The sequence below is a fragment of the Notechis scutatus genome, chromosome 1 (assembly GCF_049901735.1).
Source record: "Notechis scutatus isolate UNSWTSFEM ecotype Mainland chromosome 1, rNotScu1.2, whole genome shotgun sequence".
NCBI lineage: Eukaryota > Metazoa > Chordata > Lepidosauria > Squamata > Elapidae > Notechis > Notechis scutatus.
In genome coordinates this window covers 6946906-6969152 of record NC_142009.1, presented here as the reverse complement: position 1 = coordinate 6969152, position 22247 = coordinate 6946906, and the positions used below count along the sequence as shown (strand labels likewise).

The following is a 22247-nucleotide window of genomic DNA, read 5'->3' as shown; positions in this document are numbered from 1 at the left end:
ACATGAATGCTTTCTGGTGGAGCTTTCAGTCAGTGTCGACTTGTGGCTGCTGCTTGGACTAGTCCCCGCACTTTTCTTGGAAGGATTTTCAGAAGTGTTTTATTCTTGTCTTCTTCTGTGGGTTAAGAGAGGGGGTTAGGGTCTAAGGTGGGACTAGAACTCGAAGTCACCCAGTTTCTACCCTGGTGCTTTAGCCACTACACCAAGCTGGCTTTTGTTTTTTAACTGCAGGCAGTCCTTGACTTAACAACCATTCATTTAGTGTTCAAAGTAACGGCAGCATTGTAAAAAGTGACTTTATGACTGTTTTTCCGCACACAGCTACAACCGTTGCTGATCCCCATTATCCCGTGATCAAAATTCAAACACTTGGCAACTGTCTCACATTTATGACAGTTGCACTGTTCTGAGGTCATGTGATCACCTTTTGTGACCTTTTAACAAGCAAAGTCAATGAAGAAGTTAGAGTCACTTAACAAGTGTGTTACTAGCTTAACAATTGCAGTGATTCACTTAACAAGAAAGGTCATAAAATGGGGCAAACTCAATAACTGTCTTGCTTAGGAACTGAAATTTTGGACTCAATTTTGGTTGTAAGTTGAAGACTACTTGAATTTTAGTTGGGTCATACAACACACTGGACCAAAATGTGTTCTGCAAATCTAACTGATTAAATTAAATCAATCATGGGTCAATTAACTATTTAGCTCATCATCTAGGATAGCAGCGTTAAGATATTGGTCCAGGATTGTGAGAGATATCTTTAAATTGCTATTTGGTAGGAAGCTCATTTGCTGATTCCTTTATATGTTATTTATTTCATTTCAGAGTTAAATTTCAGTATAGTGGAAAGAGGTGGCACGGAGAGAAATACCCGTGGATGCTGCTGCTTGTGCAATAAGATATAAAGCATGGTTTACAAAACAATGATTGGCAATGCAATACGCAAGACAAAAGCCAAACAACTTGTATAAAATCTTAATACCGTAAAGCATTATGTGAATCAAGCCTTTGTCTGACCCAGCATTTGTATCCTGAGATTCATTGAACTTATTCTAGAGCCAACTAAATAGAATTGTGTTATCTTTGTTTTTCCAAGAAGCAGAAGGGGGAAAAAAAATCATTTAACAAAATGTGACTAAGAAGTTGTGAAATAATGTTTGGAAAATCTGACAGGGTGATAGTGCTGCTCAGGCATTATTTGCCAAAAAAAAAAAAAAGCTATATTAGGAAAAATAAGAAAAAGACAAAACAACCTCAGGCTATGTCTTCTTCTCAAAAGAACAACATGGAAGTGTTATTAAAATCTTAATCCTGTGGTGGACCCTGTGGGTTCCTCCTTGGGACAGAGCATGAAAGAGCATCATGGAGTTGCTATGCTTTGTAAAATAAATACTGTGTGTTTAAGCAGCAGCTTGTTTTTTTTTAAATTTGGAATATTTATTTACTTTTTCTCCCAAACCGAATAGAGTACATCATCCAGTTTTTGAGCAATGTTGTCTTTCATCAAAACGTTGCTCTGATCCAAATCTGTCACAAACTCAATGTTATTACCCTATCTTATCTACTGTGGTGGTAAAACAGTACGGCATAGGTAAAATACAATGGAAGATGGCCTGTTGCTTATATGGAAGGGCTAATGCCTGTCATTTAGTTTTTTTTTCAATTTGAAGAATTCTATGATATCTGGGAGTTGCAAGTGGATAAGATGTGTGTATTTGATTTTTTAAATATTGTTTTATCCCACCAGTATTTTTTTTTAATCATTGGTTATTGAAGTCATGGCTTGGTTCATCCAACATGCTGAACCAGGGAGCAAGCGACAATATGGTTTAGTACAATGTTTGAATCTAGCCTAGGTCCTGCCTTCAAAACATGCTTGTTGTTAATCCTTTTGATTTGCAATGTCTGGAAGTTGAGTCATGGCAATTGGATTTCTTTTCTTCTTTGGTCTGAAACACTTTGCTTGCTTATCCGAGTAGCTTCTTCATAACTTTGCTTCCTTCCATCTTTGGCCTACAGTTCCTCCTTTCCTGTGGCAGTTTTGGATCCCGGCATGCAGAGTTCTACACCCAACAATATTCTTTATCTCGGTTAGATTGCAGCACTAATCCAACACCATTCTGAGAGAGGTTACACATAGGCTGATGTTTTGAAGGGCAAGATCTAACAGGCAGAAGCCTTAAAGTCACAACTTGGATTTTAACCTAGAAAGAAATGACATATTGTGTACAAACAATTATTTTCAGAAATGAAGAAATGGAATACGAGATATAAGAGACTTCAAAATATATAATGCATGGCTTTCTAGAGTGTTGTAGGAGCTCTCTATTAGGCCCTGAAACCCCCATCCAGTTATCTGGTGACAGGATGGCTCTTAGGTGTGGTCCAAAGCACCGCTTGATCAGCTTCTGTTTCTGATAAAATTCCAAGTGTTGATCTGTGTACCTGTTTTATTTTGATGACATAATTATTCCTGGTACACTGACCTTTGCTTGGATAACTCAGAAGACACATAGCCAACTCTTTTGGAGGCAAGGCCTCACTAAAACATGACAGGCATTTGGGAAGAATTTCAAAAATTACTTAAGCCAAGCTGATTCAAAGAAGTACAGTCAGCTGGTTCTTAACTTTTATAAATCTACACTAACTAGTTGATTACCTTTTCAGAACTTAGAAATTTAATTTAGCCAACTTAGATACTTTTCACCCTTAAAATACTATGGTTGTATAAGATTGGATTCCATGCTAAGCCTTCAGCCTTGTTTGCTCTTGGTTTGGCATAATGGTGTTAATGCAGTTAATCTAGCCACTGTGATAGAATCTATGGGTGGTGACTCAGTGCAGAGATGTGACAGCATTGGGAACCATCACAGAAAAAATGCTACCCTTAACCACCATGCTGCAGAACTGATCTGTCATTAGAACAGAGGCCGGTATCTACCCGCCTTCAAAAGTTGGGAGAGCTTCATTGCTGGAAACTTTCAAGAAGAGACTGGACTACCATCTGTCAGAAATGGTGTAGGCCTGCTTGGGGGGCGGGGTTGAACTAGATGACATACAAGGTCCCTTCTAACTCTGTTATTGTGTTATCTTCAAACTTTGAGCACAGAGTAGGTAATTTCAAATACTGCATTCTCCTCCATGTTGCATTGAGAGCCCAGGATGGGTTGACTCCTTCCTATGATGTCATAGCTGAGTCTGTACTAAGATATAAAAGCCAGCCCCTGGGAGAGACCCCAGCTTTTGACTCAGCTCCTTTCAGTCAGTAGCTGTGTCTCTGAAAGTGTTCTGATAGCAATCACCAGCGATCTTCAGTACTTTTTTCCTCTCTTCAAGCAGCTCCCAGGGATCTGGGCAGCTGCTCTTCCAGGAGAGCAGGGCTCTCTCCCCCTCTCTCTCCTGCAACGTTGGGAGCAGCGTCACAGAGCTTGTGCAGGCAAGCTGGGCAGCGTCTGCAGACCTCCCCCATGCCTGTAAACAAGCTGACTGTGTGGCACTTGAGCGGCAGCGGCTAGAGGAGGCTGATCTTCCAGAAAGGGTCATCCTCACTATCCTGGCTTCTCGCAAACCTTCTACAAGGCGCATATATGATGCCACCTGGAAGGCTTTTTCCCGATGGTGCCTCAGGGAGGGTCTTTCTCCTGCTTCAGCCCAGTTGGCAGAAGTTCTTAGCTTCCTTCAGCATGGGCTGGAGAAAGGTTTGGCCCCCAACACCTTACGCAGGCAGGTTGCGTCCCTCTCCTCAGTCCTTTCATGGGGTTCGCTTCTTTCCTTATCCCATCACACTTCAGTCAGGAGGTTTTTGAAAGGGGCTTCCAACCTGCACCCTCCGGTGGTTCACAGGTATCCTTCCTGGGACCTTCATTTGGTGCTTAATGCCCTTACAAAGCCCCCCTTTGAACACCTTAGAACAGTGTCTCTCCGTTTCCTGACTCTGAAGGTAGTGTTCCTTGTTGCCATCACTTCTGCCAGGAGGGTTTCCGAGCTTGCTGCTCTTTCCATCAGACAGGACCTTTGTTCCTTTCACAATGATAGGGTTGTTCTTCGTCTGGATCCCTCATTTATTCCAAAGGTTAACACCTGGTTTCACAGGTCCCAGGACATTGTTTTGCCTGACTTCTGTCCTCCCCCGCACCATGACTTAGAGTGGCAGTGGCACACGCTAGACGTAAGAAGGGCTCTTAGAATATACATTAAGCGCACTTCCTCCTTCAGGAAGTCGGAAGCCATGTTTGTTTCCTTTTTCCCTTCTCACTTGGGGCACAAGGCCTCTTCTCCTACTATTAGCAGGTGGGTCAGGTCTTGCATTGAGCAGGCCTACAAAGCTGCGGCTCTTCCGGTTCCCCGAGGTCTGACGGCGCACTCTACCAGAAGCGCGGCCACTTCTGCTACCTGGGCGACCCAAGCATCCTTGGAGGAGATTTGTCGTGTGGCCACGTGGACATCCCCGTCTCCTTTCATCAGACACTACCGTCTGGATGCTTTTGCCTCAGCGACTGCAGCCTTCGGCTGACGGGTGCTTCAACGAGTGGTTCCACAGTCAGTTTGATGAGCCAGACAAGGATCCGCCTGTGGACATGCAAGCTTTGGTATGTCCCATCCTGGGCTCTCGATGCAGCATGGAGGAGAATGGGCGTTGGTAGAAGTTACCGTGAACGCCCTTTCTATCTATGCTGCGAGAGAGCCCAGCCCCTCCCTTGATTCGTCCGGAGAGGGTAAGACATATTTCTGTATTTATTTTGGGCTTTCAGAGACACCTTTCAGTCTGTCAAGTATCTTCGCCAAAGCTGGGGTCTCTCCCGGGGGCTGGCTTTTATATCTTAGTAAAGACTCAGCTATGACATCATAGGAAGGAGTCAACCCATCCTGGGCTCTCTCGCAGCATAGATAGAAAGGGCATTCATGGTAACTTCTACCAACGCCCATTTCAGATACTGTACTGATTATAAGCCATTATTGGCAAATCACTGTGGGTTGATAAAGCTATGACACCAACTCAAAACCAAGCCATATCTGAATGCAGCCCCAGGCAGTTTGTGTCTTTTACTGCATGTTTAGTTTTTTCTCCAAATTTTGCTTTTTGCATTCTTCAGAGGAACTTCAGTGTTAAAAAGTGATAGTTACGTCAGGAAAATTTTGGTCTTTGAGAAATGAAAAGTGAAAATTAATTTTTTATTTAATGTTTATTATTTTAACGTACTAGTTTAATGTTTGTAAGACATCCAAAGTCATCTCCAATGAGGTGGTAGGCACATAAATTTAATAAATAAGCACAAATAAATACAATCATACTACTTGGAGGATTTACTTTATATAGATTTAAGGCATGCATGTTTATTCCATTTTCAGAATGTACGGCAGGAAGGAAAAGACAAATTACAGGAACTGCAATGTAATTAACAAATATATGTATTTGCCACCATTTCAACAATTAATTATCAAAATCCCTGCAGAAAAGTTCAATTTTTCCAGCCTTTCAGAGCAATGCCAGGATAGGTACCAACCAAACCTACCCCAGATAAATCTCATGTGATGGGGCTTTGAGTCAATTTCAACAGGAATTGTTACACAGTGTGGTGGCTAATTAACTTAAACTATTCTTGGAAGAAAATGGATTATTAAGACTCATTTCAAAATGGGTTTAGAGTAAACTGTAGTGTTACGGTAAAACTGGTTCACCTATAGGTGATTTTCACTAACATGCTGGCTTTCAACAGACACAGTAACAGTCCTCTGGGTTTGTTTGTCTCTTTTTCCTTTCTGATCTCTTTTTCAATTGGTGATGATACCCTGAACTCTGTGAGAGATTTGGAAGTGGGTTAGAGCATTATCTTCCAACATAAATACCTCTGGACTCCCACTTGTCACCTGTGCTTTATAATGCCTTTATGAAATTACTGAGTGAGGTCACCAGAACGTTTGGTGCTGTGTATTATTATTATTTTTTTAATCAACTTTTTTTTTTTAACATATCTCTTCACGTGAGCAACATGATTCCAGATTACAATATTTATACATAGTCATAGTTGCATTTTCAACTTTCTTAATATCATCTCAAATTATTATCCATTCAACTAATCTTTAGATAAATTTCCCTTTCATATTTCAATTCATTAATTCAATTTCAAAATCATGTCATCCTCACATATATTTTCAATTCTTTATCCCCTATTATTTCCATTTTCAGCTTACCACCTATTTTATGTTACCTTATGTATTGTTATCTATAACTTTCTCAAGACCAATATATAATTAGACAGTCAATGAAAGAAAAAAGAGTAAAAGTAAAGTAAGATTAATACATTGAGGATCCACATGGTATATTCCCCCCATCTATGATATATCTTATATATATTCCAGAGATATTCATATAATCATTTCATATTTTTTCTTTGTTTCCACTTAGCCAAAATTTACCTATTTTGATTGTAATATACATTCATTATAAATATTTTACATTCCCACATAATCCCTCCTAGTTCATTATATTTTCTATTTTCTCATATCCTTTGTATAATCAATTGCATTTTCTATTACATGTATACCACAAAGAAAAATAAAAATAAAAACAGTTAATTTCCCCTTTTGCTTCCCTTTAAACAATTTCAACCTATAGCATTTATATAACCTTAAATCACACTTTTTGAACATAATACCAAATTTTCACCCAAATTGTCATATTCTCTGTTTTCCTAATATCATTTGTGTGTGTGTGTGTGTGTGTGTGTGTGTGTGGTGTATACACACTGCTTGCACTGGCACGAAGCCGAAAGCACCAGCCTGAGGATGGCGAGTTTTCGCGGGTACTTACATGTATGGTATTCAACTTTGTTCGGATATTTTCCCACGTCATTGTAGTTGTGCTTTTAAAGTTGTAGCAACGTTTCGGCAGAATCTCATCTGCCATCATCAGGCTTCTGTATTGTGTCCGTCTGACGGACGGACACAAGACGGACACAGTACACAGACGGACACAATACAGAAGCCTGATAATGGCAGATGAGATTCTGCCAAAACGTTGCTACAACTTTGGTGTTCAGCTTTGTTCAGGGATTTTCCCACCTCATTATAGTTGTGCTTTTAAAGTTGTAGCAACGTTTCGGCAGAATCGGTGAGACATAATGGAGACCTAGAAGATGAACAGACCTGCGGAACAGCTGTCCTGCCCTACATAAGAGGTACTACAGACAAAATCAGTAAAATACTACACAGGCATCACATCAAGACTGCCTTCAAAACAGACAGAAAAATAGCAGCCATCCTAAGAAACCCCAAAGATAAAATTGACCTGTAAAACCAAGGCATATATGAAATCCCCTGTGCATCATGCCCGGCCACATACATTGGACCAATAGAAGAATAAGTACCCGCCTAGATGAACACAAAAATGCAGTAAAAAACTGGAACACACTTCCTCACTAGTCCGCCACAGGTCATAGCATCGACTTCAGTGGCACCAAAACCCTAGCCACTATAGAAAACCCCAGCTACAGAATTATCAGAGAAGCCATAGAGATTGAAAAAAGACCTGAAAGCATGAATAGAAGAGATGACTCCACCAGACTGTCAATTATCTGGAAACCTGCACTCTCAAACAAAAAAATCTCCACACTACAAGCCAGGCAAACACCTGGGCACAAACAGACACCCCACCCCCCCCACCCCCCGATACCTCCTGCTCAAACACACCCCAATCAGGCACCCAGATGAAACCTAGCTTCCTAATAAATGATAGTTGTCCATTTACTCGGAGCCAAGCCTCACTAAAAGCCTCCAATACAGGAACACAATGTTGCCAGCCAATCAAGACAAAAAAAGCCACAAAACAGACAGAAGATATTAGAAACACCAATCAAGCAGAACACAGCAAATTCCAAGACCAATAAACACAGACCAAGACTCCCAACCAATCAGAATGAAGAAAAAACCATTCTGGCACAGCAGTAGGCTAGCACCAAATTTAAAACAGAAACGCTGTGAAAGTCTGACTCACAGACAAACACAATACAGAAGCCTGATGATGGCAGATGAGATTCTGCCGAAACGTTGCTACAACTTTAAAAGCACAACTACAATGACATGGGAAAATACCCGAACAAAGCTGAATACCATACATGTAAGTACCCGCGAAACTTAAGAAAATATATATGTAGTGATGCAGCTGCAGTGCGGCTTCTGATCCGTGGACTTCTGGTCACACCCACACAGAAGATGAGACACGACCACAGACCAGAAGCCGCACTGCAGCTGCATCACTACCCGCTTCAAACCCCTCCGAGCCATACATGAAGCGAACTGACACCCACCATGAAGATGCGCCACGACCACAAACGCGAAGCCAAACAGCAGGATCACAGCTCACCAGCTCAAATCCCCCAGCAACTAAGACTAACCTGAGCACAACCAAGCCCCCACCTGAACAGAACACACCTCCAGCCAAACAGAACACAGCCAAACCCCCAACCAATGAGAACACACCACCCAATCAGAACACAGCCAAGCCCCCACCCAATCAAGTCACCCCACCACTAGCAGTTAAAAGGAAGAAGCAGCTGCAAGCTCACATTACTCTGAGAAGCACAGAGCCGAAGACACAAGCCTGAAGATGATGAATGAGACTTCATCGAAACGTTGCCTAGATACTTCCAATCTTACGCGGGAGAAAACCCGAATAACCAAAGATCCCCATATATGTGTGTGTGTGTGTGTAGGGATTAATAACAATAGAACCCTCTTAATATCATTCACTCCTTCATTTTTCTCGTATATAATCATCTAATAATCTTAAGGTAATTCCCAGTAAGTTATAAATTTAAAAGCTCCCATGTCTACATTTCTAATAAAAAATACAAAGACACATTCCCATGTTGTATCCCCTTTTTATGCTATATCTAACCCTTATCTCTAACTCTCTCAGCCTCGTCATTTCTCTTAGTTTTAGCCAGCTTTCCCTTTATTAAGTTTTCCTGGCCTTTCCTCTTTATCCCTCTTTTTTCCTCTAATATTACTTTTATTTCCATCTGCCAGTCCCCCATCTTTCTTCCCACCCTTTTCTCTTTTTTTGAAATTTCTTCTTGTGCAGCTTCTTCTTTTGCTTACTCTTGGGAACTTTTTCTCTTTTATTTATTATCTCTGTCATCAGTGTCTTAGTTTTAGTTCCCTTTATGTCTTTTGGCAATATCTCTGAATCTCCATGTCCATTTTGGCTGTTTTCCTCTTCCTTTGGCTCCTCTTCTCTAAGGTGCTGTTTATTATTAAGATGTTGGTGCCACTCAAAACAATTTGAGTCATCATTCCCAAGTTACCGTAGGTCATCTTCCTAGATGCCTGCCAACAGGCACTTACTAACTGCATGAATGATGATAAATTGAAATGGAGTTTAAGCAAAATGATAGGTGTATGCTTCATGAATGCCCTGGAATCCTGGTGTTTCAGTTTGAAATCCTGACCAGAGGTGCTTACTGCAAGTAATAGACAGTTCCACCCATTCCTTGTAGCTTGATTTCCAAGAAGTAGTTCATCAATTGGTAGTCATCAAACTGGATTTCTATGTAATTTGCAACGTTTGGTTAATAGAAAATATAGCAATCAGATTGTTGGGTTGGGTTGTTTTTTTAAAAAATTCCTTGTTAAAAAAAACTGCTTGTCAAATTTAAACATTTGCTGTGGCCCCTCGTAGATTTTGTGGATAAAATATGAAATGTTGGCTATCATTTTTAAACAAATAAATAGCTTAGATATGGACAATTCTGGACAGCTAACAAAGCATAAAAACAGAAATATCAGTGAAAACGATAGAATAGACAATAAAAGACAACAGATAAATCAGTTCTGTTAGGGCAAATAACAAACCAGCCTGCATTAACATCTTGGCCCTCACCCTTGAGAGAAGCACCAGGTTTTTAAGGCCTTCTGAAAAGCCAACAGAGTTGAGCCTATCCAAAGGTGACACATATGGAAAGGACCTGAAGCAGGCCTATCCTGCCAGATCTGATAGGATGGGCAGGAATGACTGGATAGAAAAAAAAACATTCAAGGTTGATTCAAGCCTTCCATCATTCTGAGGTTAGTAAAATGAGGACCCAGGTTGTTGGAGGCGACAATATGCTGACATTGTAAACTACCCAGCGAGTGCTGTAAAGCACTAAGGGTGCTATATAGGTAGTCCATGACCACAGTTGAGCCCAGAATTTCTCTTGCAAAGTGAGACATTTTGGTAAGCGAGCTTTGCCCCATTTTATGACTTAATTGTTAAGTGAATGACTGCAGTTCTTAAGTTAGTAACATGGTGATTAAATGAATTTGCCTTCCCCATTGACTTTGCTTGTCAAAAGGCCATAAAAGGTGATTTACATGACCTCGTAACACTGCAAGCGTCATAAATATGAGTAATTTGCCACACATCTGAATTTTGATCATGTGACTGTGGGGATGCTGCAACAGTCGTAAATGTGAAAAATGGTCATAAGTCTTTTTTTCACTTCCTTTGTAACTTTGAACAGTCACTAAATCAATTGTAACTCAAGGATTACCTTTATAAGTGTTCTTGCTATTTTTCTTTGCATAATTCCTATCACTCATTAAATCCATAAGGAAATGTATGTCTGAAGCAACTTAAGAATGGGCCAAAACAACTTAAGAATGGGCCTTCTCCAATGTCATATTGAGAAAAATGCTCCCAGTGAAATACTAGATGTCTTGAGGTGCTTTTGTGGCTCAGGGGTAATAACCCTTGATACCATGGATCATGGAAATGAGGAATTTCCTGACAGTAAGAACTATTAAGCAATGGAACAGCTTGCTTCCCGGAAGTGTGGGTGCTCTATCACTGGAGCTTTTCAAGAAACGTTTGGACAACATTTGTCTGAAACGGGATGAGCATTCCTGCATTGAGCAGTGGCTTGGACTAGAAGATCTCCAAAGTCCCTTCCAAACCTTTGATTTTATGATTATTGCCAATATGTCGCAGTAGTTTTTAAAGGAAATCTAAGTATGAATTTACACTATAAGGTTTCTTTTTAAGAGATTCAGAATGTGAAAGCTGTGTTGGTTCAGTGGGATTTGGCATAAAAATTGCCACTCTAAATAGTTCTTTATGTTGTAATTCATGAACTTGCTATTTTTTTTCAAGTAATCAAGTTCATAATCTTTTTTTTTAGTTCCCACAGTCTTGGTGGGAATTGCCCTACATATAAAATTTAACACCTGTCCAGTTAAATGTGTCATCTAAAACAAAGATGGTGTGTTCTGGAAGGGTTTTAATAACAAATGAGGTTATTTAATGAATACTTCCGTTATATAATTGCTAAATAAATAATGATTCTGGCTATTTGAAAGAGCAATTAAGATACATGGAAAGTCATCACATTGCTAGAGGTGTGTAATATACATAGCAAAGCAGAATACTGTGACTTTAAAACCTGATTAATCAAACTATTGGTATTAAAATGATTCATATTAATGACATATTTATTGAGCTGGTTAATGCCTATTGTCAACTTCCTGACTGACAATTCCAAGCAAAGCAAGCACACTTGAGACCTACCAACATCTCACTGTAAAATTATTGAGTACATTATTTTGGCACCATTGAAGACAAAACCAGATCTACCCAATTTCCGTCCAAACCCACATAATTCACTATGTAAATTCCCCAACCCCCTATTAATGCAGGTCATATTGTCCAATTGAGTGGTATTGTATTGTTATGAGAAAATGTCTCTGTGTTTGGCTGACATCTGCAGATGTGTCCTTGAGTCTCAGGCCTCTCCTCCTCGAAGTCTGGAGTGCATACTTTCTCACCCATCCCTCCCTCCTGATTGTTGGCAAGCTGAGAAGCAAAAATGGTTGCAACAGCATGAGTGCACTTTGAGATTGAAACCTACATTAATCTGTGATTTGTTGAACAACATAGTGTAGCATGATTAACATAGGACACTGAACTATGAATTGGGCAGACACCCCTTTTTTCATTTGTTTATTTCATATTTGGAGGCAGCAGTGATACCACCAGAATAGCAAAACTGAAATTTCTGCTTGGTCTCCCTACCCTCAAGTGCTATTTATAGGATATTTTTGGATCTGAGGGGAAAAAAGTGGGTTAAAAGTTTAAAGCTGAAAATCTAAATATTTGGACTGCAAGCTGAATAGCCATATTTTCATTTGCGTCAGTATGCTAACTCAGCTACAGAGGACAGATTACTAACAGAATAACAAAGTTGGAAGGGAGCTTGGAGGTCTTCTAGTCCAACCCCCTGCTTAGGCAGGAAACCCTATACAATTTCAGACAAACAGTTGTCCAATCTCTTATTCAAAACTTCCAGTGTTGGAGCATTTACAACTTCTGGAGGCAATTTATCCCATGGATTCATTGTTCCTCACTGTCAGGAAATTTCTCCTTGGTTCTAGGATGCTTCTCTCCTTGATCAGGTTTTATCCATTGCTTCTTATCCTGCCTTCAGGCACTTTGGGGGATAGGTTGACACCCCCCCCCCCCCCAATGCTACTGAATTTATTTGCTTGATTTTTTTTCTCAGTGTAAGAGTCATTCTTTTTTTAAAAAAAAACAAGGACATGTTCTTTTTAATAAAACATTAGATCTAGTTCCCTCAAACTAGAACACATTGTCTTAGGGAAAGCATGCAGCGCTGTAAACATCTTTCCTCTTGGTTATACAGTTATGCAGACTGCTAGGAGAGCAATAAATTATTTTCTAGGGCAGGGGGGGAAAGACTGCTAAATCCTTTGAGTGTTTCAAAAAGAAATTAAAGCACAATCCAAAAGATATTTTTAATGAAAAAAAGTGGTCTCCTCTCCTTTCCTGATGAGAAAAAAAACATCCTGGGATGAAAGTAGTAGCCTTAAGGAACTATTTTAAGAATTGTCTTCCTGTCTCCTCTTTCTTCATGGTCCCAACAGCTATCTGTTTGGGGCTACTTTCCCTAAATTTACTATCCTCCCAACGTAGGATTTTCAAGTCTCAGAATGCTGTCTCAAAAATCCTGTGAAATGAAAACTCTATATCTGGGGGGTATCCAAATTGGAGAAGATGACACTTAGAGGATTTCAAAGGGGGACAGGGGAAATGCATGGAAAATAAAGTGGATTAAGATATAATAAATAAAATAACATTATTTTGTTTGCTTGTAGTATCTGGTATTCAGGAATAAATTGCCTTTATATGCAGGTAGTTCTCAACTTACAGCCATAATTCAGAGGAGTCATTGAGCAAACACTCTGCCAAAACCTGTTTATGAAATTACCACCTGTTGTTATATTAATAAAAAACCTATCTCTTTTTTCTTCTTTTATGCAGCTTTACCAACAAGGCCGACTATGCCAGCTGGGTAGTGAATTCTGTGAATTAGAAGTTTTCGCCAAAGTGCTTCGAGCTTTAGATAAAAGGTACATTTTACAAATGTTGCTCCCCCCGTATTATATTTCAAACAGGTTTTGCCAGTAAAAAGTTCCTCAGCACAGTTTTAATGCTGATAAGCAGTTTTTAAAGTCCCGCCTAATTTAAGTATGAATAAACTAAGATGGTTCTTGATGGGGGCTATAATGAGAGAGCTGTCAAACCTTCAGGCGGGCTAGCTTGTCAATTGTAGTTACACAGTAGTTACTTCTTAATTAAAACGGGGCTGTTGATTTAACAACCATTCTTTAGTGACCATTTGAAGTTACAACGGCACTGTAAAAAGTGACTTATGACTGGTCCTCATAAGGCATCATAACGCATTTACAGCCAGCATTTACAACCATCGCAGCATTTCCAGACACATCAGAATTGGGTTGCTTGGCAACCAAGATGTATTTATGATGGTTGCAGGTCACATGATCACATTTGTGACTTTCCCAGCTAGCTTCTGAGATGGGAGAAGCCAGATTCACGTAATAACTGCACGATTCACTTAGTAACTACAGTGTTTCACTTAACAACCAGGGCAGGAAAGATCATAAAATAGGGCACAACTCACTTACAACTCACTTCCACTTCAGCAGTGGAAATTCTGGTGATGAAAGTCAAGGGCTACCTAAATTAATGGAAACTGCTAGTTAGTTCTTCTTGGGTGTATTCCCTTAGAGTAGGAGATGAACAGACTGAACTAAGGGTGAGGTCAAATGCATCATGAGCCTGGAGTCCCTACACCTTCAGAAGAGACCTAACTACAGCCCCTCCTCCCCTTGAAGTCTATTGGCTCTTACAGATTAACAGAGTTAGAAGGGACCTTGTAGGTCATCTAGTCCAATTCCCCGCCCAAGCAGGAGACCCTACACCAGTGATGGCTAACATTTTCGGCATTGAGTGCCCAAAGCGTGTGCATGCGTGTGCAACCCCCAAAATGCAATACGTGCACCCCTGCGCATATGCCCCCTGCATGTACCCCACCCTGCCATGCACCCCCCCGGCATATGTGCGGCAGAGACCTGAAGACCAGCTGGCTGGCAGGCGCGCAGGCGCGGCAGAGCTGAGCTGGGGTGACAGCTTGCGTGCTCACAGAGAGGGCTCTGCGTGGCACCTCTGGCACACGTGCCAAAGGTTCGCCATCATGGCCTTACACTATTTCTGACAAATGGCAATTCAATTTCTTCTTGAAAGCCTCCAGTGATGAAGATCCCACAACCTTTGAAGGCAACCAATATTGTGTGCACACCAACTTGCCGCTTGTGCAAGTCGAGCTGTGCATGCATCTGCCAGCCCGCCATTTATGCATCCCAATTCCCTTCTCTCCCTCACCAGCCAAGTTCCCAAGCCAAAAAGGGTGGAGACCACCGCACTAAACCAAACTGGTTCTAACCTCCCAGAAGGCGGCATTTCTGAGTGGGTGATACATCAATTTTGCATCTGGATTAAAAGCTCCAGCTGTCAGTGGAGATACTCAGTCATCCAGGTCATGGTTGTCCCAAAGGTGCATTTTTTTCTCAAGAGGAAAGTGGACTTTCTGGTTTTTCTTTGAAGACGTTTTGCTTCTCATTCAAGAAGCTTCTTCAGCTCTGACTGCAGAATGCGATCCAGCTGATTCGGACTGCATGTACAATTTTGATCCCGTATCCTTGTTGAGCAAGGTTTTGTGTTCATGTGTCATGTCTTCATAAACATCGCTACAGCATTTAATAGGTCTGTCTCTAAGGATTTTAGCCTCAGGTGCCCATTCTGTAAATCATTTCCTGTGACCAAAGTGCCATTGGGCCTAGCACGGCTTAGTGATTATCAGGAAGAGAACTGGTGTAATTACTGGGTTTGTACAGTTATAATACTTGATAATACAGGAGTTGGGTTTATAAGTTACAAACAGATTTAATATTGGTAAAAGCTTAATGATTTCCACTATTTTTTTAAAATTTTGGCCCTGCATACACGTGGGCAGGCATAGCTAGCAAATCTGGCAAAAAAACCAAACAAACCCAATCACAAGGGTGGACCATTTCTGAGAAAATACTGTTTTCAGTTGTCTGGATCATTTAATTATATTGTGTGACTTGGCTCAAGGCAGGTCACAGTCCATAAAAAAATAAAGTAGGCAATCAAAACAAACTAACAAAAAAACCCCGGGCAGTCCTTGACTTACAACAGTTCATTTTAGTGAGTATCTGAAGTTGCAATGTCATTGTTAATAGTGACTTATGACAGGTTTTCACATGGCTGTTGCAGCATCCCCATGGACACGTGATCAAAATTCGGACGCTTGGTGGTTTATGATGGTTTGCAATGTCCTGGGATCATGTGACCTTCTGGCATGCGAAGTCAGTGGGAAAACCAAATTCACCTAATCACTATTGGAAGGAAAATCCATCTGGTTCAGTTCCAAGCTGGGAGAAAGATGCTGGAAACAACATGGAGGTTGATTGGAAAGAAAGTTTATTGATGAAGCAGAACCACAGAAACAATGACAGCATGCTGTTCTGGGTCAGCTGAACAATTAGCTAGAATGGAGTGCTTGCACAAGTGGGAATAACAACAGATAATCAGAGTTGGAAGGGACTTTGTAGGTCATCTAGTCCAGCCCCCCACCCAAGCAGGAGACTCTACACCATTTCTGACAAATGGCAGTCCAATCTCTTCTTAAAGGTCTTAAGTGATGGTGCTCCCACAACTTCCGAGGGCAACTTCTGTTCCATTGGTTGATTGTCCTCACTGTCAGAAAATTTCTCCTTATTTCCAGGTTGAATCTCTCCTTGTTCAGTTTCCATCATTATTCCTTGCCTGGCCTTTGGGTGCTTTAGAAAATAGTTTGACCTCCTCTTCTGTGTGGCAGCCCCTCAAATATTGGAAGACTGTCAATCATGTCTCCCCTGGTCCTTCTCTTCACCAGACTAGCCAAGCCCAGTTCCTGCAACCGTTCATCGTATGCTTTAGCCTCCGATTCCCTAATCATGCTGGTTGCTCTTCTCTGCACTTTTTCTAGAGTCTCAACATCTTTTTTATACTGTGGTGACCAAAACTGGCTGCAGTATTCTAGGTGTGGTCTTACTAAAACTTAATAGAGTGGTATTAGTACCTCACCTGATCTTGATCGTATCCCTCTGTTAATACAACTTTAGGATTGCATCTTATCTGGCCCCAATTTGTGTTGACCATAACAAATCAGATTCTTGTATATAGGTTGCATGGAATAAATTTGCAGTGTTTTGAACACTATCCTGACTCTGTCCCCCCCCGCCCCCCCAAGTACTTTGGGGGAGATTGTTTTTTGTGCCTGACTCTTAGTTTTTCATCCTCAAAATTCCAGAATACAATTACAGGAACTATTCATGCTGGGGAAGCTGCATGAATGTGCTTGCTTGTTTTGTTTGACTTCTATGCCTCTCAACTCTCCGAAGCAACTCTAGAGGGCTTCAGCAAAAATACTGTATAAAACATGAAAAGGATAACTGGAGACCATATATTTAAAATTCTCTTAAAATTCAATTAAGCTTCTCGGGTTAACATTTTCCACGGGGTGTGTATACCATCTCTGGCTGTAATGCTGAGTGATGGAGTCCTTCCTGTTTAGCAGATTTGGATTGGAGTTCCAGTTTTTGTGTAAATTGCATTTTGTGTTTGTGTTTCCCCCTTTGCTGAGAACGTGGCATAAGTCTCTTCCGTAATATCAAATGCGTGGGCTGTTGGAACGGGTTGGGTGGATGTATTAAAATTCCACCTGCTGTTCTGACTTCCTCTGCAGCTGCAGAGAGGAAAAACTAATATCAGTGCGAGGAGTGGGTGGGAATCTGTTTTAAAGGGATTAAACAAATTGTTGGACTGTTCAATGCAGAGCCTTCCATGAAGCCCTACTGCTGATCTCAGTATCTGTTGACTAAATACGAAGATGCATTGTCACCCTAAGCATGTTTTTCACGAATATGTCTCTCTTGATAATCATCTTCCTGAATCTGCTATTTTTTAAAAGTTCTGGTTAACCTCCAAAATTTGCCAGTGGCTGGCTGTAACTGGCTAGAAATTACCTATGTCAGGCAGAGTACAGGTACACCTTGACTTATGACCGTAATGGAGCCTGCCCATTAGGGTCATACATTGTGAAGGTTGTACAGCAGGTGACCATATGACCGGATCCAATGTTACGACCTTTTTTTTGCAACAATTACAGGTAGTCCTTGGCTTGCAACGATTTGCTTAGTGACTGTTCAAAGTTACAATGGCACAGAAATATGTGACTTACGACTGTTTTTCATAATTACGACCATTGCAGCATGCCCATGATCATGTGATCAAAACTGTAGCCTTCTAACAAGCAACGTCAATGGGGGAGCCAGATTGACTCAACAGCAGGGTTACTAATTTATCAACTGCAGTGATTCACGTAACAACTGTGGCAAGAAAGGTCATAAAATGGGGCGAAACACAATAAATGTCTCACTTAACATAAATTTGGGCTCAATTGTGGCCGTAACTTGAGGACTGCCTATATTAAACCCATTGCTGGCTGTGGTGCAGTTTTGCCGAAAAAGTAAATGCCCATTTTCAGTAAAAATGTTAAATTGTGGTCACATAACTACGGATACTGCAAACAGCCATAAATACAGGGCAGTTGTCGAGCACCTGAAATTCGGTCATATGATCTCTGGGGAGGTGGTTGTCGGAACTTTGGAGCTGAGTTGTAAGTACCTTTGGGGGGGGAATCCATCCTAACTTTGAAAGGTCGCTTGACGACCAGTCGCAAGTCAAGGACTACCTGTATTTTTATAGACATAAAAAAAGACCTCGACCTTTTAGCATGGATGGAAGGCAGGAAGATGCTCTTATCTCCACTGGTGCTTTTTTTCTCTTCTAGGCATCTCCTTCATCACTGCTTTCAGGCACTGATGGATCACGGAGTAAAAGTTGCTTCAGTCTTGGCCTATTCATTCAGCCGGAGGTGTTCCTACATCGCAGAATCAGATGCTGCCGTAAAAGAAAAAGCGATCCAGATTGGGTTCGTCTTAGGTAACTCGCTGTAGATAAAACATTAGCCACTTCGCTTAGTTTACAGGTACCTTTAAAAGAGCCATGGCGGCGCAGTGGTTGGAATGCAGTATTGCAGGATAACTCTGCCGACCGTTAGGTGTTTGATCCTGATCAGCTCTAAATTAACTCAGCCTTCCATCCTTCTGAGGTCGATAAAATGAGGACCCAGATTGTTGGAGGCAGCAATATGCTGACTCTGTAAACACCTTAGAGAGGGCTGTAAAGCACTATGAAGTGGTATACAAGTCCTATTGCTCTTGCTTTAAGGGTTATGTGAAAATGTAGCACTTTGTCTTTTTAAAAAACAAATCAGCAAACTGGATATGGAGAGTTTAGTTTGTCTCATTAAGTAGATGAATAGATGAAGATGTAGGGAGAGGACAGAAAGTTAGACAAAGGATAGACTGGTTCAAATTCCTACTCAAGTGTAGACTTGCTGTGTCATACCTGATTCCGCTAATCATATATCATTCAAGGAGTAACCATTTTCTATAGGAGCAAGGTTGCAAGGCTTTCGCTTTTCCCTTCTGAAACTAAAATCTACGTGGTATACAGTTAGTCCTTGACTTATGACCGCAACTGAGCCCAAATTTCTGTTGTTAAGCAAGAAAGTGTTAAGTGAGTTTTTCCCCATTTTACGACATTTCTTGCCACAGTTGTTATATGAATCACAGCGGTTGTTAAGTTAGTAACACGGTCATTAAATGAATCTGGCTCCTTCATTGACTTTGCTTGTCAGAAGGTCGCAAAAGGGGATCACATGACCGCAGGACACTGCAACCGTCATAAATATGAACCAGTTGCCAAGTGTCCGAATTTTGATCACATGATCATGGTTGTAAGTGTGAAAAACGATCATGTGTCACTTATTTCAGTGCTGTTGTAACTTCAAATGGTCACTAGGCCAATTGTTGTAAATCAAGGACTACCTGTGTTCAAAATCATTGTTGCAGTCATTTGTCCAATGTTTCCATCTCTTTTTCACCCCTTCTGTGGCTTCAGCAATAGGGACGTACATAAAAGATGGAGGGAGGGTCTCTTTTCTTGAAACCTCTCTTGTCTATTTGTCTCTGCTTCAAAAACAGGAATGGGCAGTTTAGCCTCTAGAATTGAGCATGACCAATTTGCGTGAGAGACCAACTCGAAGCTGTTGCTAAATTCCAAACAAGCCAGGGCTGTTTTGGGCTGAAACCATCTTTTTTTCTGGGAGAATCCATGCAACACATGCATTTTAATGACAGGGCATTTCTCAGATCAATTTGTCCTCCTGAATTGTTAAGAAGAAAGAGAATTGTAGTCTTCACTCTGAAAAAGTATGGAGGAAAGATATGTTTAAAATGTAATAGGACACGCCCTAATTTATAGCTCATTCTTCTTAAATGTTAAATTTAAGGCCATTACATCTGTTAACACTTTAGGACTTTCTCCCAGTCACCCATGACTTAATCAGCTCCCGTTTTGGATTACTGCAATATACACCACATGGGGTATGTTGAAGACCATCTGGAAGTAGCAAACATGCAGTTTTGGGTGCCTCACCATTTTTTGTTAGTGGGGCTTCAAACAAAGCAAAATCTACCATCATTGTTTATATATCAGTTGATGTGTTCTTTATATGTATATAAAACTTGACTGTTGAGAAATCACCCCAGTAACTGACCTCTTTTCTTAACCAGCATGCTTAAATATTAGCAGACAGCTTGAATTTCTTTAGACCTCCTGTAGTTACAAACAAGATAAATGTGACCCAACACTTATTAGGATTAGAGTCACGATTGGCCATCAGTGTCTTTTAAAAATAAGATCAGTTGTGTTTTGGAAATAGGCAGTGATATCTTGATCTTTCTAGGGGGGTTTCTGTCTGATGCTGGCTGGTACAGTGATGCCGAGAAGGTCTTCCTTTCCTGCCTTCAGTTATGTACCCTTCATGATGAAATGCTCCACTGGTTTCGTGCTGTCGAATGTTGTGTCAGGTAAGCACTGCTCTGTCTTGAAGGCTGAAAAAAATTCAAGCAGCAAAATGAATCTCTGCTTGTATGAAGAGATTATCCAGACGTTACAACACATGATTGCTTTTTCTGTCCTCCCCAAACAGGAGTAACAGGATGGAGGAAGGAATTTTTTTTAATGTAAACAGTCTCTCCTTTGTCTGACCCGTTCCGCACAAGAAGGGGTTACAAGAGAGAGTAAGCAGTTGGGAAATACACCAAGCTGCTTGTGTAATATACTTGCAGCTGATGGTGCCAGCACATTTGCTTTCTATGTCTATTTCACATTGTGTGGCTACTTACTCTCTTTGTAATCCCTTCCTCTCCAATGAATGTAATTGCAAACAATTCACTTCTATGAAGGAATTATCCAGATGTTACAATATATGATTGTTTTTTCTCTCCTCTCCAAACACTGAGATGGAGGAAGAAGAAAAAGTGATTTCTCTAAACATTCTCCTGCATCTGACCCATTCCCCACACTTGCATAGCAGAGAGATTGGAGAAGAAGTGATTACAAGAGAGTAAGTAGCTGGGGAATATGTCAGAATGTTTGTGTAGTGCACTTGCAGCTGCTAGTGCCAGCACATTCCTTTCTATGTGTATTTTCCATTGTGTGTCTACTTACTCTCTTGTAATCCCTTCCTCTCCAATGAATGTAAATGCAATTTAATTAAAATTATTCCCTCCTTGTTTAATTCCATGGGACAGTGGAGTGCTTAGCAGGCAAACAAAAGTGGAAGATATTAACCTGATTAGTCTTGTCAGTGTAGTTGCGGTTATGTGATTTTTCCACTTAGGGACCACTTTGCTTAGCAAAAGTTGCTAATCCCAACTGAGATCATTAAACAAGACTACCAATATACTGAAGTTCAGTAGAGATATCAACATCCAAGATATCTTAGAATAGGGGTGTCCAACTCAAGGCCCCTGGGCTGCAAAAAAAAATTAGAACAGTGCTCTGCTCATTCGCAAGTTGGAAGATTACAGGAACCAATGGAATAGTATATCCGTAGGAACATGGCAAGCAACAGAATTCGTACAAGTTCTAACTGTAGGAGAAGAATTGGCAGAATGAGGGGTTGGAGTTAAAAGCCACAAGCTAACTAAGTCCAGCCCTTCTTCAGTGCATTAACCCTTGTCTAACTTTAATCAGGTGCTGACTGTTAGTTAGTTGATTCTTGTGCGTAGGCTTTTATCAGTAAATCAGTTCTATTGAACCTTCATGTGGATTTGGTCTTTCCAGCCTGATATTAATCAAGCTATATCAGCAAACGTGGAGAACAGCACTGGCCAACATATTGGAGTACATTCTAAAAGACTCCCAAAAGGGACTTAACAGAATGTGCATACTATTATACAATGCTCCTAATTTCACATGCTAGCAAAATAATGTTTAGGATCAGCCAATGCAGGTCAGGGCCCTACCTGGACAGGAGATGCCAGATCAGGGGTCCCCAAACTTGGCAACTTTAAGACTTGTGGACTTCAGCTCCCATGCTGGCTGAGGAATTCTGGGAGCTGAAGTCCACAAGTCTTAAAGTTGCCAAGTTTGGAGACCTCTGTGCCAGATGTTCAAGCTGGTTTTAGAAAAATTCAAGGAACATGAGCCGATACTGCTGATGTAGGCTGGATAATTGGGAAAGTTGAAAAATATCCAAAAGAAGGCAGCATGTGCTTCAAAAAACAAAGAAATGAGTTGTGGGTTGTGTTGATCATGTCAGGCTGTGGGTTAGAAAAATGGCAATCACAGAACATCTCCTTAGGCGAAACCTACATGCAGATCAGGAAGCTGCAGTACAGACAGAACA

General features: G+C 40.9%; 1 protein-coding gene across 1 annotated transcript in view; it reads left to right on the top strand.

Annotated features, from left to right (window-relative positions):
• APPBP2 (amyloid beta precursor protein binding protein 2) overlaps positions 1-22247 on the top strand; it is a 43536-nt gene that overhangs the window by 5532 nt on the left and 15757 nt on the right. Inside the window, exons 2-4 of the mRNA XM_026687280.2 lie at positions 13319-13407; positions 18276-18427; positions 20298-20421. Coding sequence (XP_026543065.1) covers positions 13319-13407; positions 18276-18427; positions 20298-20421 — 365 coding nt within the window. The remainder of the gene's footprint in view (positions 1-13318; positions 13408-18275; positions 18428-20297; positions 20422-22247) is intronic.